This window comes from Babylonia areolata, chromosome 23 (assembly GCF_041734735.1).
Source record: "Babylonia areolata isolate BAREFJ2019XMU chromosome 23, ASM4173473v1, whole genome shotgun sequence".
NCBI lineage: Eukaryota > Metazoa > Mollusca > Gastropoda > Neogastropoda > Buccinidae > Babylonia > Babylonia areolata.
Window position 1 is genome coordinate 19,812,910 of NC_134898.1, and position 13,569 is coordinate 19,826,478.

General features: G+C 43.6%; 2 protein-coding genes across 4 annotated transcripts in view; both read left to right on the forward strand.

The window, feature by feature from the left end:
* The window catches only part of LOC143297887 (thymidine phosphorylase-like), a 59,139-nt gene that overhangs the window by 13,912 nt on the left and 31,658 nt on the right, over positions 1-13,569 (forward strand). For 2 of the 3 annotated variants that reach the window (XR_013057323.1, XM_076610415.1), the window contains exons 2-6: positions 1,221-1,392; positions 9,552-9,754; positions 10,307-10,535; positions 11,581-11,699; positions 12,644-12,806. Coding sequence is in view for 2 of the 3 variants with exons in the window: in XM_076610415.1 (XP_076466530.1) it covers positions 1,269-1,392; positions 9,552-9,754; positions 10,307-10,535; positions 11,581-11,699; positions 12,644-12,806 (838 nt within the window). In the remaining variant the exon portion in view is untranslated. The remainder of the gene's footprint in view (positions 1-1,220; positions 1,393-9,551; positions 9,755-10,306; positions 10,536-11,580; positions 11,700-12,643; positions 12,807-13,569) is intronic. The other variant, XM_076610416.1, reaches the window with a different exon arrangement.
* Positions 1-13,569, forward strand: part of LOC143297888 (thymidine phosphorylase-like) — a 58,093-nt gene that overhangs the window by 13,538 nt on the left and 30,986 nt on the right. The gene's annotated exons all lie outside the window — the stretch shown is intronic.

The window sequence follows — 13,569 nt, forward strand, 5'->3', positions numbered from 1 at the left end:
TAAAAAACAAAACAAAAAAACCAACATAACAATATAACATATTTCTAATGAAAAACTAACAACTATAACAGCGAACCAACAGGACTATTTAACAAGGAGTTGAAAAAGTCATACATCAGCAATGGACTGCTGAAGATCGTCAACACTGAAGATGATTTCAGTTCAGGGATTTGAGACTTTAACATATCGCAATGAGGAGTGGAGGGGAAGAAATGTGGGTATCGCCGAGATGTGAGTACGTTTGAATGCTTGCAGCTCAATGGATCTAACGTGTGGGAAAAAATGGGGATGGAGAGGATATTGGGAAGTGTGTGGGTGGGGTGTGTGTGTGTGTGTGTGTGTGTGGAGGGGGGGTGTGCGAGGGGAGGGGGTAACGGGTAGCGGATGGTAAGAATCAAACAGGATCCAACGTGGTTGTGCTCACAGCTAGCCCGAATGACCCCAACCCTCAAATTAACTCTATGGAGTTGTTGTTTTTATCTAAAATGTCTCCAGCATGGAGTTAGCCTGGGACGACTCCAGCCATTGTCCTGAAATGACACCCCTTCCAAAGATTTAAAAAAGAGAAAATGTGTATGGGGGACTCAGAATGAGTGGTGTGGGAGTAGTGTGTGTGTGTGTGTGTGTGTGTGTGTGTGTGTGTGTGTGTGTGTGTATACGGTTATGCTTTCTGATTGATTTCAAAATTTTCTTTTCAAGTTTGTGTGTGTGCTGCCTCATCTGCACTGCTTCAGTGTCAATACTCCCACACCACTCATTCTGAGTCCCCCCCCCCCCCCACACACACACATATATATATATATATATATATATATATGTGTGTGTGTGTGTGTGTGTGTGTGTGTATGTATGTATGTATTTATTTATTGCCTGGGAAGAAATAGGATGGAGTTAATTTGCAGCAGTCCCAAACACACTCCAGTCACTGTCCCGAAAAACACTCCATAGTGAGTGAGTCTGGGTTGGTATCATTTCCACTCCATCAGTCACCCACGGTCTAGAGCACTACCAGGTTGACTCCACATAAACGCGAGAGGAGTACATTCAGGACAATCCCCTCATCTATTATAGTTATTATCCATCCAACCATCCAATATAAATATCATCCATCCGGATATCCTTCCCATTATAATTATCATCCGCCCATTCATCCACCCATCTATCCATCCATTACATCATCTATCCACCCATCCATCACTCTGTTTATTCATTCGTTGCAGGTCCCTCAGTCAAGCCAGAGTGACGTGGAACAGACAGCAGCAGCAGAGATGAGCGGGATCACCATCCCTGACATCATCAGAAAGAAGAGGGATGGAGGGGAGCACACTGCCCAAGAAATCCAGGCCTTCGTCGATGCTGTGGTTGATCAAAAGGCTGAGCCTGCACAGATAGGTCAGTCGGTTTTTGTGGTGGTGTAAATAGTTTGCCTGTTTACTTCCTTGTCAATGTGATTGCTTTGTTTTTTATAGTGTAGATGATTTGTTGCGTAAATTATTTGCCTGTTTACTTTCTTGTCTGTGTGATTACTTCGTTTTGTAGTGTAAGTGGCCTTTGTATATCCTAGTCTGTGTGATTACTTGTCTTGTTCCGTTTGTTGGTCGGCTGCTTTATTTGTGTAGGATTGGTTGATTACATGGGGGGTGGTGTGCGGTGGTGGTGGTCAGTGGTGGTGGTGGTCTGTGTGTGTGTGTGTGTGTGTGTGTGTGTGTGTTGGTTTTCTAATTTGTCTCTATTTGCATCCGCATTTTCTGTGTTTGGCTCTGTCTCTGTCTCTCTCTTACCAGAGGTAGCACGTTGTTATCAATTGTCACCCCCACTCACCCACCCTTGCACATTGCATTGTGACCCGAGGCCGATGTACATTTAACCATTCAAAGTTCCCGGCCTCTGTCTGTGTGTCTGTCTGTGCGTCTGCCTCACTATCCTTCTCTGTCTGTGTCTGTCTGTCTGTCTGTCTGTGTTTGTCTTTCTCTCTCCGAGTTGTTCTCGCTGAGGCGACAGCACGCAGATTTTTTCAGCTCCCACGGAAAATGAGTTTTTTGCCGATTTGCTGCATTAATTAATTATAGTGATCAGACATCACTGATGTTAAAATCAGATAGTTAAGAGTGTGACGATTTCACTGATATAAATTTCAACACCAACTGTACTGAACCATGCCTGTTGACAAACATTCACTTCCGTTCAAACTGTGGCCTTTCTTGGTTCGTTTTGCACTTCATGGCTCGACGTGTCGACTTTACCTTGTCACGGCTTATCTGCAGCGTTGCGTACTATGTTGACTTGAACCCTGGACCCACAGACAGCGAACTAACGCAAGAGAAGACTGTTGCAAATATCACACGACGAAACTAGTCGCGGGTTGCTATCACACGACGAAAAGTCGCGTGTTTATCTGCATCAGTCAACTCCGCATTTCCACCCACTATCACACGGCAGGAAATTAGTCGTGGATTTATACTACAACACGAAAGAAACTTAGTCGAGGATGTATGCTAATTGACTGTTACTATGAACTATTACACGACAAGGATGTCTTGGATTATACCCAGTAACAGTGTGAGAGATTGGTTGTCCTACTGTTGGGGAAAGATGGGAAGTTTTGCTTACTAATTAACTTCTACTTAGTATTTTAGTATTGAACGAGATGAATTTATAGACTGGTACGACATAGAGCATCAGGTCGAGAGACAGGGTGAGACGAGAAGAACGTCATCACTATCATGACAAGAAACAGTGAAGGTGTGCCCTTCAAACATTCAGTCACACTGAGAAGATGCAAAATATAGATTTACTAAACACAGCCACAGGCAGTTATTAAATTTCTAACATCTCATTTATTTGTAGTTACTACACAAATGAATTTATTAATATCAAGCATTCTAATCAAACCACATTCTAAACATTTCCATTGCAGGCAGTATCCTAGGCATCACTAACCTCCGAATACTAGTAACTCCCTAGAATATGGAGGTTGTTTTAAAGATCCATACCTGTTGTGTAAAGAAGAGCCGGGGGAGACTCTGAAAAGCGGAATGGAGGGAGCGGGGAAGAGAGAGCGGAAGCCAGTGAGGTTTGTAGGCCGACGCCTTTTTTGTGGGGCCGGGGAGAAAATGGTTGCTTGGGGTAAATCGGGAAGCGTTGGCTATTCAATTGGGGAATCATTGTCACTGAGACCTCTGACTGTGGACAGGACCATGGTGTCCACTCCCCTGTCTTCCAGGGGGGTCTCCGAACAATGTACATTAACTTGCCTCATGATTTCCTCGGTCAAACGACCATGGGTTTATGGCCCGGCTGTAGCTAGCTTAACTTCTACTGCTTTGCATTTTACAGTCTGACGCTTGTTGGTCAGTTATGGCTGCCTCCTGCCAAACTCGGCCTTTCAAACTTTTAGCCATTGGCGTTACTAAGGGTGTACACCTATTTTGCCTGCTGTGATACAAACAGTGACAAGGTGACAGTGGACAGAGCTCCACGAATTAAAAGAAAAAAAGAAAAAGAAAAAAAAAGACAGTGGATACAGACTACAAAGTAATTAGGGTTTCCAAAGTGCACCGCTTCTCATCACGACAGTGATTTCGGACTCTTCAAACGATTTAACGATACAGCTCATTGAATAGCTCAGGCTCAGTAACGAGAGATACCAGTTCTTCTGTGACAGCGAGTTGCGCGCAGACGCTGACATTATCACTGGCATCAGTAAAAGAAGACATCGGCGGCCACCAGCCGCCGTGGCGAAGTGGTTTGCGTCGCGAACTGACGGCTGGGAGGACGCGAGTTCGAATCCCAGCGGAGGTGGGTTTTTCGGCCCGTGGCCGGCTCCTACCCAGAGTTGAGTGTGCTGTGGGCTTAAATGGGGAGACTGGGACCACACAGTCGAAGTCATCCACTTCAAGGACGCGTCTTTGAGTGTGTTGCTCTAATTACCTGGCCAATTCTGCAACTGTCTGTATCTCTCGGATCTGGTTAATGCCGGGATATCATTATGACAGGAAGCGTAGAGTACAGCCTTGTCACGCAGTCCCAAACCAAAATGGACCTCCATAGCAACATCGTCATGGTCATCCTCATCCTCCTTTATCATCATCAATATAAACAAAACAGTCTCAAAGTCTGTGGCCTTCATGCCCTGCTCGCATGGTGACCAGTTTCGATACTCCTCGACTTCTGTGCTTGGGGTGAGTACTGTCAATGTCTTCAGTGTCGGCAGATTCATGGGGGGGCTGTTGTTTGAGGGAGGTGGTGGCGGTCTCCACTCTGGAAGGGACGCTCACTCAGTCTGGTTCCGCGACTAAGCCATTATTATCGTTAGTAGGGGGCTTAGCAGGTGGTGTCCTAAGAACGTTGAATCAGAACAGGCACCACTGAACACCACTGAAGTGACTCAGCAGCAGTGCAGGGTCTCCTCTGGTGTGTGGCCTCCTGGCGACCTAACATCGATGGTTCCCTGCGGACTGCCGACGTTGGAACTGTGACGGACGAACCTGGGTGTGACCGTGCATGGGGGAATCTAAATGAGCGGTGTGGGAGTGACGCCACTGAAATGGTGCAGATGATGGGGCAGCAAAAAAAAAAAAAAAAAAAAAAAAAAAAAAAAAAAGATATCGGCGGCCTATTATACCACAGAGCACAAGGAACGTTTCCGTAAGCTGACTGCAAGTGTGGAACAAATGAAAACAGAAATGAACGCTCTCCAGGAAGGAAACTGTGAGACACTGGCTAGTGTCTGCAAGGCAGTTCTGGTGTTATAGGAGGAAAGTATTATATATATATATATATATATATATATATATATATATATATGTAATAAAGATTATATATATATATATATATATATATACATGCATGCATACATACATACAGAGTGCTCTATTTGGTCATTAGGTTGCTGTGGGCACGGTCCATTGCAAGGCCTTGGCTGACTGGTTGGCTGCACCAATACTACGCCATCATGCACAGTACCCTGGCCTTAAGATGCTTACGTTTGTTCCCTGTATAATGGCCACGGTGTTGAATTTTATCTCTGTGTGCTAGCCCAGTGATCATTGACTGTACTGTTTTGATTTCTCTCAGTGAAGTTAACTGCAAGCCGAGCACTGAGGCCAGATATCAGACGTTGTGGAAACTGCTCTTCACGCACGTTAAATGTCGGTCATCAGCAGTAAGACATGCTTCTAGGAGTAGACAGTATCACATTGTTACAGAATATCAACAAACATTAATTTTTTATCAAATGGAATGCAACGACAAATCGTGTATTATTATTACCACACACACACACACACACACACACACACACACACACACACACACACACACACACACACACACACACACAAACAAACAAACAAAACAAAACAAAACCTCCATCACCACCACCACCACCACAAACAACAACAACAACACACACACACACACACACACACACACACACGCACGCACGCATACACACGCACGCACGCACGCACGCACACACACACACACACACACACACACACACACACACACACACACACACACAGAAATTCCTTCTTGGCCACCATTCCGGTTCTGGCCATAGGAAACACATTTCCAGCTCCTTGTGGGGGTGGGGGGAGGGGATGGAGGTGTTTGGGGGGGGGGGATGGACTGGAGAGTGTTGTTCTGAGACAGTAACACACGCGCAGCTGTGGTACACAACCCCTAGCACATAAAACAGTGCCATGCCACTTGGTATGGTTACGGAGATTGATTACCTTGCCACCTTCCAAACGTATCAAGAACGTGTTGTTCTCTGACTGTAAATTATCGCCACCACCAGGCTACAGTCAATGTTGAACTGTTTTCTCTCTGAACAACTGTATCTTTGGATTTCTCACCTTACTGGAGAGAACAGAGAGAATGTTAGAAAGGTCTGTCAGCCAGCCCCGGCTGAACTTGGTCGGGATCCTTGTTCAGCACTCCGGTATTTTGTCGGAGCCTTGGAAAACAAGGGGGCGGGGGATAAAAGATCATTGTGGCATGAATTCCAACTGCAATTACAACATTTTGTAACAAATTTAATGCAATCCCAAGAGAAATAAGTCATGCCAAAAGAAATTATGTTGTTTGACACCCCGACATGCATTAACGGAGTCTGTTTCATGTGAAAGTCCTTTACCCACAAACATGCACCTCAACAACAGTGAATGAAGGTGTTAAAACAGGTTTCCAAAATACATACTTCATATATAACCTGAACCAGAGGATAATTTGGAAGATATGATCTGACAATCAAATAGGACAGATTAATACCAAGATTAGAAAAAGAAACAAACAAAAAAACAAAAACAAAAACAAAAACAAACCCAAACGTCGGAATAATCGACCATGCCTCCATATGCCCACCTTTTTCAGTGCCATTACAAAGACTAACAACGAAAACAAAACAAAAAACACCAAAAAAAAAGAAAAAAGAAAAAAGGAACCAACCTCTCACAACTGTCCCGTCGCTGTGTGTGTGTGTGTGTGTGTGTGTGTGTGTGTGTGTGTGTGTCAGTCCAAAAACATGACAGATACCAGGTTTAGGGCTGTTAACGTCCCACGACTAGACAGTAAATCTCCATTGTGCCTCAGCATTGTTTTAACAGTGTGTCAACTTTGCTGTGACAGCCGAAATGAAACGAATGACTAAAAAAATAAAATAATAAAAAATAAAAAAGTAAATAAAAAAGCCCAGTCTTTGAAAAATCACCTTTCCCCTGTAAACTAGAGTTATTCCATAAGCAGTTATGGTTTATATGGAGACGAGATTGCCAGGGACATTTACCTTCAGTTTAAGCACATTATCTCGCCAAACATTAACCCATTGACTCAGTGCTGAGCCTTGAAAAAAAAGAAGAAAAAAAAAAGACCAACCTGACACGAATTCCAACTGAAATTGCAATATTTTGCGTACTCGTAAGTGCTGATTTTGCGAAACAAATGTCATGCAATCCCAAGAGAAATAAGTCAAACCCAAAGAAACGATGGTTATTGACATGCCGATCTGTATGAACTGAGTCTGTCTCTTGTGAAATACCTTTCACGACGAGCATACATCTCAACAGCAGTCAAGGTGTTCAGTCAGGTTTCCAAAATACTGACTTCATATATAACCTGACCCAGGAATAATTCTGAAGATATAATCTGACAATCAAACAGGACAGATTATTAACATCAAGATTAGAAAAAAAAAACAACAGAAACGTCGGAATAATCGACCATACCTCCCTATTTGCTTTGCAGCAAGTCCTCTGCCCATGTATTCCTAAGCATGAAGGAGAACTGCATTTTGTGTTTACATTAATAGCCATCAGTCCACCCTTTTCAAAACATGACAGATTCAGATCGAGGGCTGTATATATATATATATATATATATATATATATATATATATATATATATATATATATATATATATACAGAGAGATAACTCAGAACTCAGAAATGATTTATTGTAGAAGGCCTTGTGACCCATCACAATGTTGAGTACACACACACACACACACACACACACACACACACACACACACGTGCGCGCGTGCACATTCGATTAGAGAGAGAGAGAGAGAGAGAGATGTAATGTATGTATGGTAACATCTGGCAGCTTATCAATAAGAAATAATAAAAAAAAAAAATAAAAACAAACAAAAACAAAACAAACTCCAAAAAACAAACAATTAAAAAAAAAAATAAAAAAAAAAAACCGCTGAACACGCGGTTCCGCTTTACAGGAAGATCAGAATGAGAGAAAAACAAAGCAAAATAAAACGTTCTTACCTGAAGGCTGATCAAGCTTCCATCTGCATTAAAATAATCTGTAATTCATATTAATCAATTCCCTGTATTGTTTACGACGTAATCAATAGTTAGGGTAGGTAGGCCTCACTGCGAACGATCCAGTCGAAGCGACCAGCTCAGCGTGTGTACTGCAAAGATAAGGTGTCGTACGATAGTCAAACGTAGTTCTTTGTTTTTTTATGTGAAGGTTTTCTCCGACTGGTTGCACCAGGAAAAGTTGGTCTGCTCATTCTTTTCAACGTTTTGTCGACGTTTGAAATAGCAAGAGTGCCTGAGGGTAAATGCGAACGGACAAGTCGAATTGCGAACGATGGCTTTGGGTATATGTAGACAGTTAAAACAGAAGTAGGTCATTAACTCATTATACATAACTGTAACATATTATTGGAACATCGCACCAGACGGTTGTATTGTTAATTTTGATCACACATGCATACAAAAACACATACAGACATTTAAACACACACACGCCACACCGCACACAAACACACCCTTTTCGGAGTGCTCAGGTGCAGCATCGTTCGCAAATAGACTCACATCAAAATATCCTATGGTCTAATAGCAGACGACACTATTTTGCAGATTCCTGTCAAAACTGACGTTCTGATCTGTCGCCAATGTGCTTTCTTGAATGCGCATCCAACACATCCGATCAAATCAACTATTTTAAACTGTGTCAGAGTTCGTCACACAACTTGCTTCCCTTGATTTTAGGATTTTGAGAGCACGTTTGTACCTTTGGTCGGCAGTCGGTACGCGAAGAGAAGAAAGAGCGCGGTAATAGCCAGAAATAGCTGATGTTTGACTGGTTCTTGGAAATGTATATTCATTAAGGAATTAGAAAAGGTCGAAGCAGACGTTAAATTGTGAACTGCAACCGCTAAGAACGCTTCGAAGTGGGGCGGTGTATAAATCGTTCGCAGTTACACGCTGTTCGCAATTACCCATGCCTACCCTGTAAGATATGCCTCTCTCCCTCTCCCATATTACCCTCATTTCCATTCATGAATCTGACACTTGTTTGTACATGTATTGTATTATTGTTCCTGCCATTTTCTTTGAGATGTGTGTAATTTAACTTTGTAATGTAACTTTACTTTTGACCCCCACCCCCACCCCCCGCCCCCTTCTCTCTCTGTTCTGCCTATTTGTCCGTCTGTCTGTGTGTCTTTATGTCTGTCTCTCTGTCTATCGCTCTCTCTCTCTCTCTCTCTCATTTCATCATTTCTTCTTTACTCTCTCCACTCTCGCCCCCCCCCCCTCCCCCCGCCCCCTCTCTCTACCTCTCTCTGTCTCTCTCTATCTTCCTCTCTTCTGATATGAATTTTATTTATTTATTTATTCTTGCGCATAAAAAAACAAACAAAAAAAACCCCAGGGCTGTGCGGAAAAAAGCATTCTTGTTATTGTGCATATCTCAATACCCTGGAAAAATACAATTTCGTTCGTTTGTTCTCTCTCTCTCTCTCTCTCTCCTCTCTCTCTCTCTCTCTCTCTCTCTCTGTGTGTGTGTCTCTGTGTGCTGAATACTGTAGTTTCAGTGCCAGCAGTACACAGATGGCTATAGCTGATATGTTAGTTCGCCAGGAAGTCACACACCAGAGTAAACCGCCTGCACTGTTGTCAGTTGAGTCACCTCGGTGGTGTTCAGTTGTGCTTGTTCTGATCCAACGTACGTAGGACACCAACCTTTTAACCCTGAATAGCATTTAACTTTTTGTCCCTCTTGCGGTGTATTCTGGTGACAGGGGCATGGCTCATGGCGGCCTACATACGGGGCCTGACCAACCAGGAGGCCACCCACCTCACGGGCGCCATGATGAACTCTGGTGACCTCATGACCTGGCCGGAGGGCTGGAAGGGGAATCTGGTGGATAAGCACAGCACGGGGGGTGTGGGGGACAAGGTCAGCCTCATTCTGGCCCCAGCCCTCGCCGCCTGTGGTGTGAAGGTATTGTGTTCTTGTGTGTGTGTGTGTGTGTGTGTGTGAGCGTGTGTGTGTGTGTGTGTGTGTGTGAGCGTGTGTGTGTGTGTGTGTGTGTGTGTGTGTGTGTGTATGTGTGTGTGTGTGTGTATTGTGTGTGTATGTGTGTGTGTGTGTGTGTGTGTGAACGTGTGTGTGTGTGCGTTAGAGAGAGAGAGAGAGACTTTTGTGGACAATGCATCTTCTGGAACTCCTCCATAAAGATATAATTTCAATGAGGGCAGATCCTCAAATGAGGACGACGGGGAAATGTCGGAAATACAGTCCCGATGGAGTCCTTTTGGCGAACATTTCAGGGTGTAATTGAAAGCGGGCAACCATTTTATTGAGGTAAGAAGGTTCCGCCATTTTCACACACACACACACACACACACACACACACACACACACACCTACCTCTTATATATATATATATATAAGTATATATATATAAGTATATATACTTATATGTATATATATATATATATATATATACATGTTTGTGTGTGTGTGTGTGTGTGTGTGTGCGCGCGCGCCCAGGTCCCTATGATATCGGGCCGAGGCCTGGAACACACTGGAGGCACTCTGGACAAGCTGGAAGCCATCCCGGGCTACACTGTCAACCTGAGCTCAGACCGTCTGCGGGAGGTCGTGTCCACTGTGGGCTGCTGCATCGCGGGCCAGACCGCGCGGCTGGTTCCGGCCGACAAGAGACTGTACGAGCTGCGGGACGTCACTGGTACCGTGGACAGTCTTCAGCTAATCACAGGTGGATCTTCTTCTTCTTCTTGCCCACAATTTATTGTCCTTTATTTCTGAGAGGGCCCGTTGAATAGAAGTTAAAAAAACACTCTTTTGGTTATTTATTTACGTGTGCAGATAATTAGGTACGTAAATATATATGTGCATTCACTCAAAGCCTGACAAAGCCGCGCTGGGTTATGCTGCTGCTCAGACATCTCCCTAGCAGATGTGGTGTATCGTATATGGATTTGTCCGAACGCAGTGATGCCTCCTTGAGAAACTGAAACTGAAACGTGTGTGCAAATTGACGTCTCAGTGATGCTGGCAGTCGGCAGCACTCGCTACCTAGGCTGGATCTTTGATTATACCAGGAACAATTGTTGACACAAATTGCTGTCCACATTATACGTAGTGTTGAGCAGTCTGATACGATTCGTCCTCTTCCAAAACTACAGAATCAAGGAGTCTGAACTGTCATCGTGTGTTTTATTTTCATTATTAAAACAAATCAAATCACAGACAGTAGTATCTGTTATGACACGAAATTTATGACTGAGCTTTATCTTTCCAAGAGGTTCCATTTCATTTGTGTATCGTTTAGATTGACACGCATTTCTAACAACGCATGCACAGATATGTCAGCATGTAAGGTTCTGGAGAAACTGTGACTTTGCAGCCGTGTTCTAATGGTAAACACAGTACTGACGCTTTGATATTGATCTGCAGGATCCATGGTATTGATGCCTTGAGATTTTTTTCATAGTCCATGAGATTGTTCTTCAAGGTCCATAGTACTGATAATTTGACATTTTTCTGTTGGATCCATAGTGATAACGCTTTGACATTGCTCTGCAGGGTCTATAGTACCGATAATTTGACATTGATCAAGATGGTCCATAGTATCGATACCTTGACGATGTTATACAGGGTCTACAGTAACGATGCTTTGTCATTGTTCTAGATAGTCCATAGTAACAATGCCTTGATATTGTCCTACAGGGTCCATAGTACTGATGCCTTGACATTGTCCTACAGGGTCCATGTACTGATACTTTGACATTGTTCTGCAGGATCCATTGTTTCCAAGAAAGCAGCTGAGGGCATCGGGAACCTGGTTCTTGATGTCAAGACCGGCAACGGTGCTTTCATGGAACAGCTGGATAAAGCTGAGGAGCTGGCCAAGCTGATGGTCAGTGCGAAGTCCTCTCGGTTTCCTGGTTAACCATCTGAACAGTAGAGTCTTGAAAGAAGACAAGTGTAGCTAAATAAGCCAGAATCTGATGTCGTGAAGATGTTTAAAGAAATTATATTTAAAAAAAAAAAAAATCATTTTTATAATCATACAAGTGGTGAATGAAGAGGGACATGAAAGTTTACATTTTAACACAGTTGACTGACAGTAACAGGGAGTGACTATCCTCTGCTAGCCAGTCTCAAATTTTATGACTAATGTGACTTGAAATGCGTCTCCTGGGTGATGGGTCATATGTCTTGGAAACTGGGGGTCATGACTCCATTCTTGATGATGCTACGTGACCGATGTACACCAGACAGTGGTGTTCCCAATCTCTCAGGGAGAATAAGAAGAGTCCAATGACCTTCCTGTTGCAACCAGTGAAGAATAATACCGGGAGAAATGAAGAAAACAAAATGAAGGCATGTGTTACTGAAGGAAAAGCGGACAACGAGTCCTTGATCTCTACACCCTGTGCTTGAGGTACCTAAAAATAAAAAAATGCAAGAGACAGATAAACATATATTCATTGCTTGTCTGGTCAGCTCAGCTTTGCTCCAAATTTTGTCAGACAAACGAAGACTGACTCAGGCGAACTCTTGTGAATGGGATAACCTTCACTTGGATATATAGAGAGACGCAGTCCCCGACCAGTTCATCAAATAATCAGGCTGAAGAACATAGCGATGGAGGAAAAAAAGTTGACAATGACGTTGCAAGGATGGTGTGGTTAGGTGTTTGCCAGCTGGTTGATTAGATGGTTGGTAAAATTCGGGTTGGTTTGGTGTCCTTTTTTCTCCAGATTTGTTAATTTCAGTTGGTTCGTTAATTTCGTGTGTGTGTGTGTGTGTGTGTGTGTGTGTGTGTGTGCTGGTACGTGTGCGTGCATGTGCGTGCAGGTGGATGTCGGGTGCGGGTTGGGAATTCGAACAGCAGCACTGATCAGCTCCATGGACAGTCCCTTGGGTCGGGCGGTGGGCCACAGCCTGGAGGTGGCGGAGTCTGTGCACTGCCTGCAGGGGAAAGGTCCCCAGGACCTGCTGGACCTTGTCGTCGATACCGGTCAGTGGCCTTGTCCAGCAGGCTTGTCCAGCCAGCACTTCTTTCACCTTTCTTTCGCTGTTGCCAAGCTTGTTTTGGTGTTACAGCCTTATCTTGAATTAATCTTTCTGTCACTGAAGACAGTTCTGTTTTTGTTTCGTTTTGGCTGGATGATGTTTTTTGTTTGAGTTTTGTTTGAGCTTATTTTATATTGACAGTACAAGAAATACTGCACATTCAGAATGATCAGCCATGCTAGCAAAGCAATGCTCAAAATCATTCTGAGTATATCACAGCCACAAGCAGACACCATTATTTTTCAAGAACAGGCTGAATTCCGCAAAGGGAGAAATACCATTGAATAGACCTTCAACCTAGTAATCCTTTACTAAGAACAATGCCAACACCAGAGCGAGTTTTACCACATCTTCATAGATTAGAAGAAAGTGTTTGATAGAGTCTGGTAGGAAGCACTATGGGCTACAATGGGAAAAAAATAACAGCGGGCAAAAGCTTATCAACACAATCTAGTAACTATACTCCAAAGTGACGAGCACAGGGGTGCTATAGGAAAGTGGTTCCATACTTCGATTGGAGTCTGACAGGGCTGCCATTTGTCTCCCACACTTTTCAGCATATTCATAATTTCTGGAACGCAGCATGACTGACGCACTTGAAGGTCATGTCAGCACAGTCCGCATTAGAGGAATAATCATCACGAACCTTCGCTTTGCAGATGACATCGATGGTCTGGCATGAAGTAAGCAATAACTTGTTAAAAAAT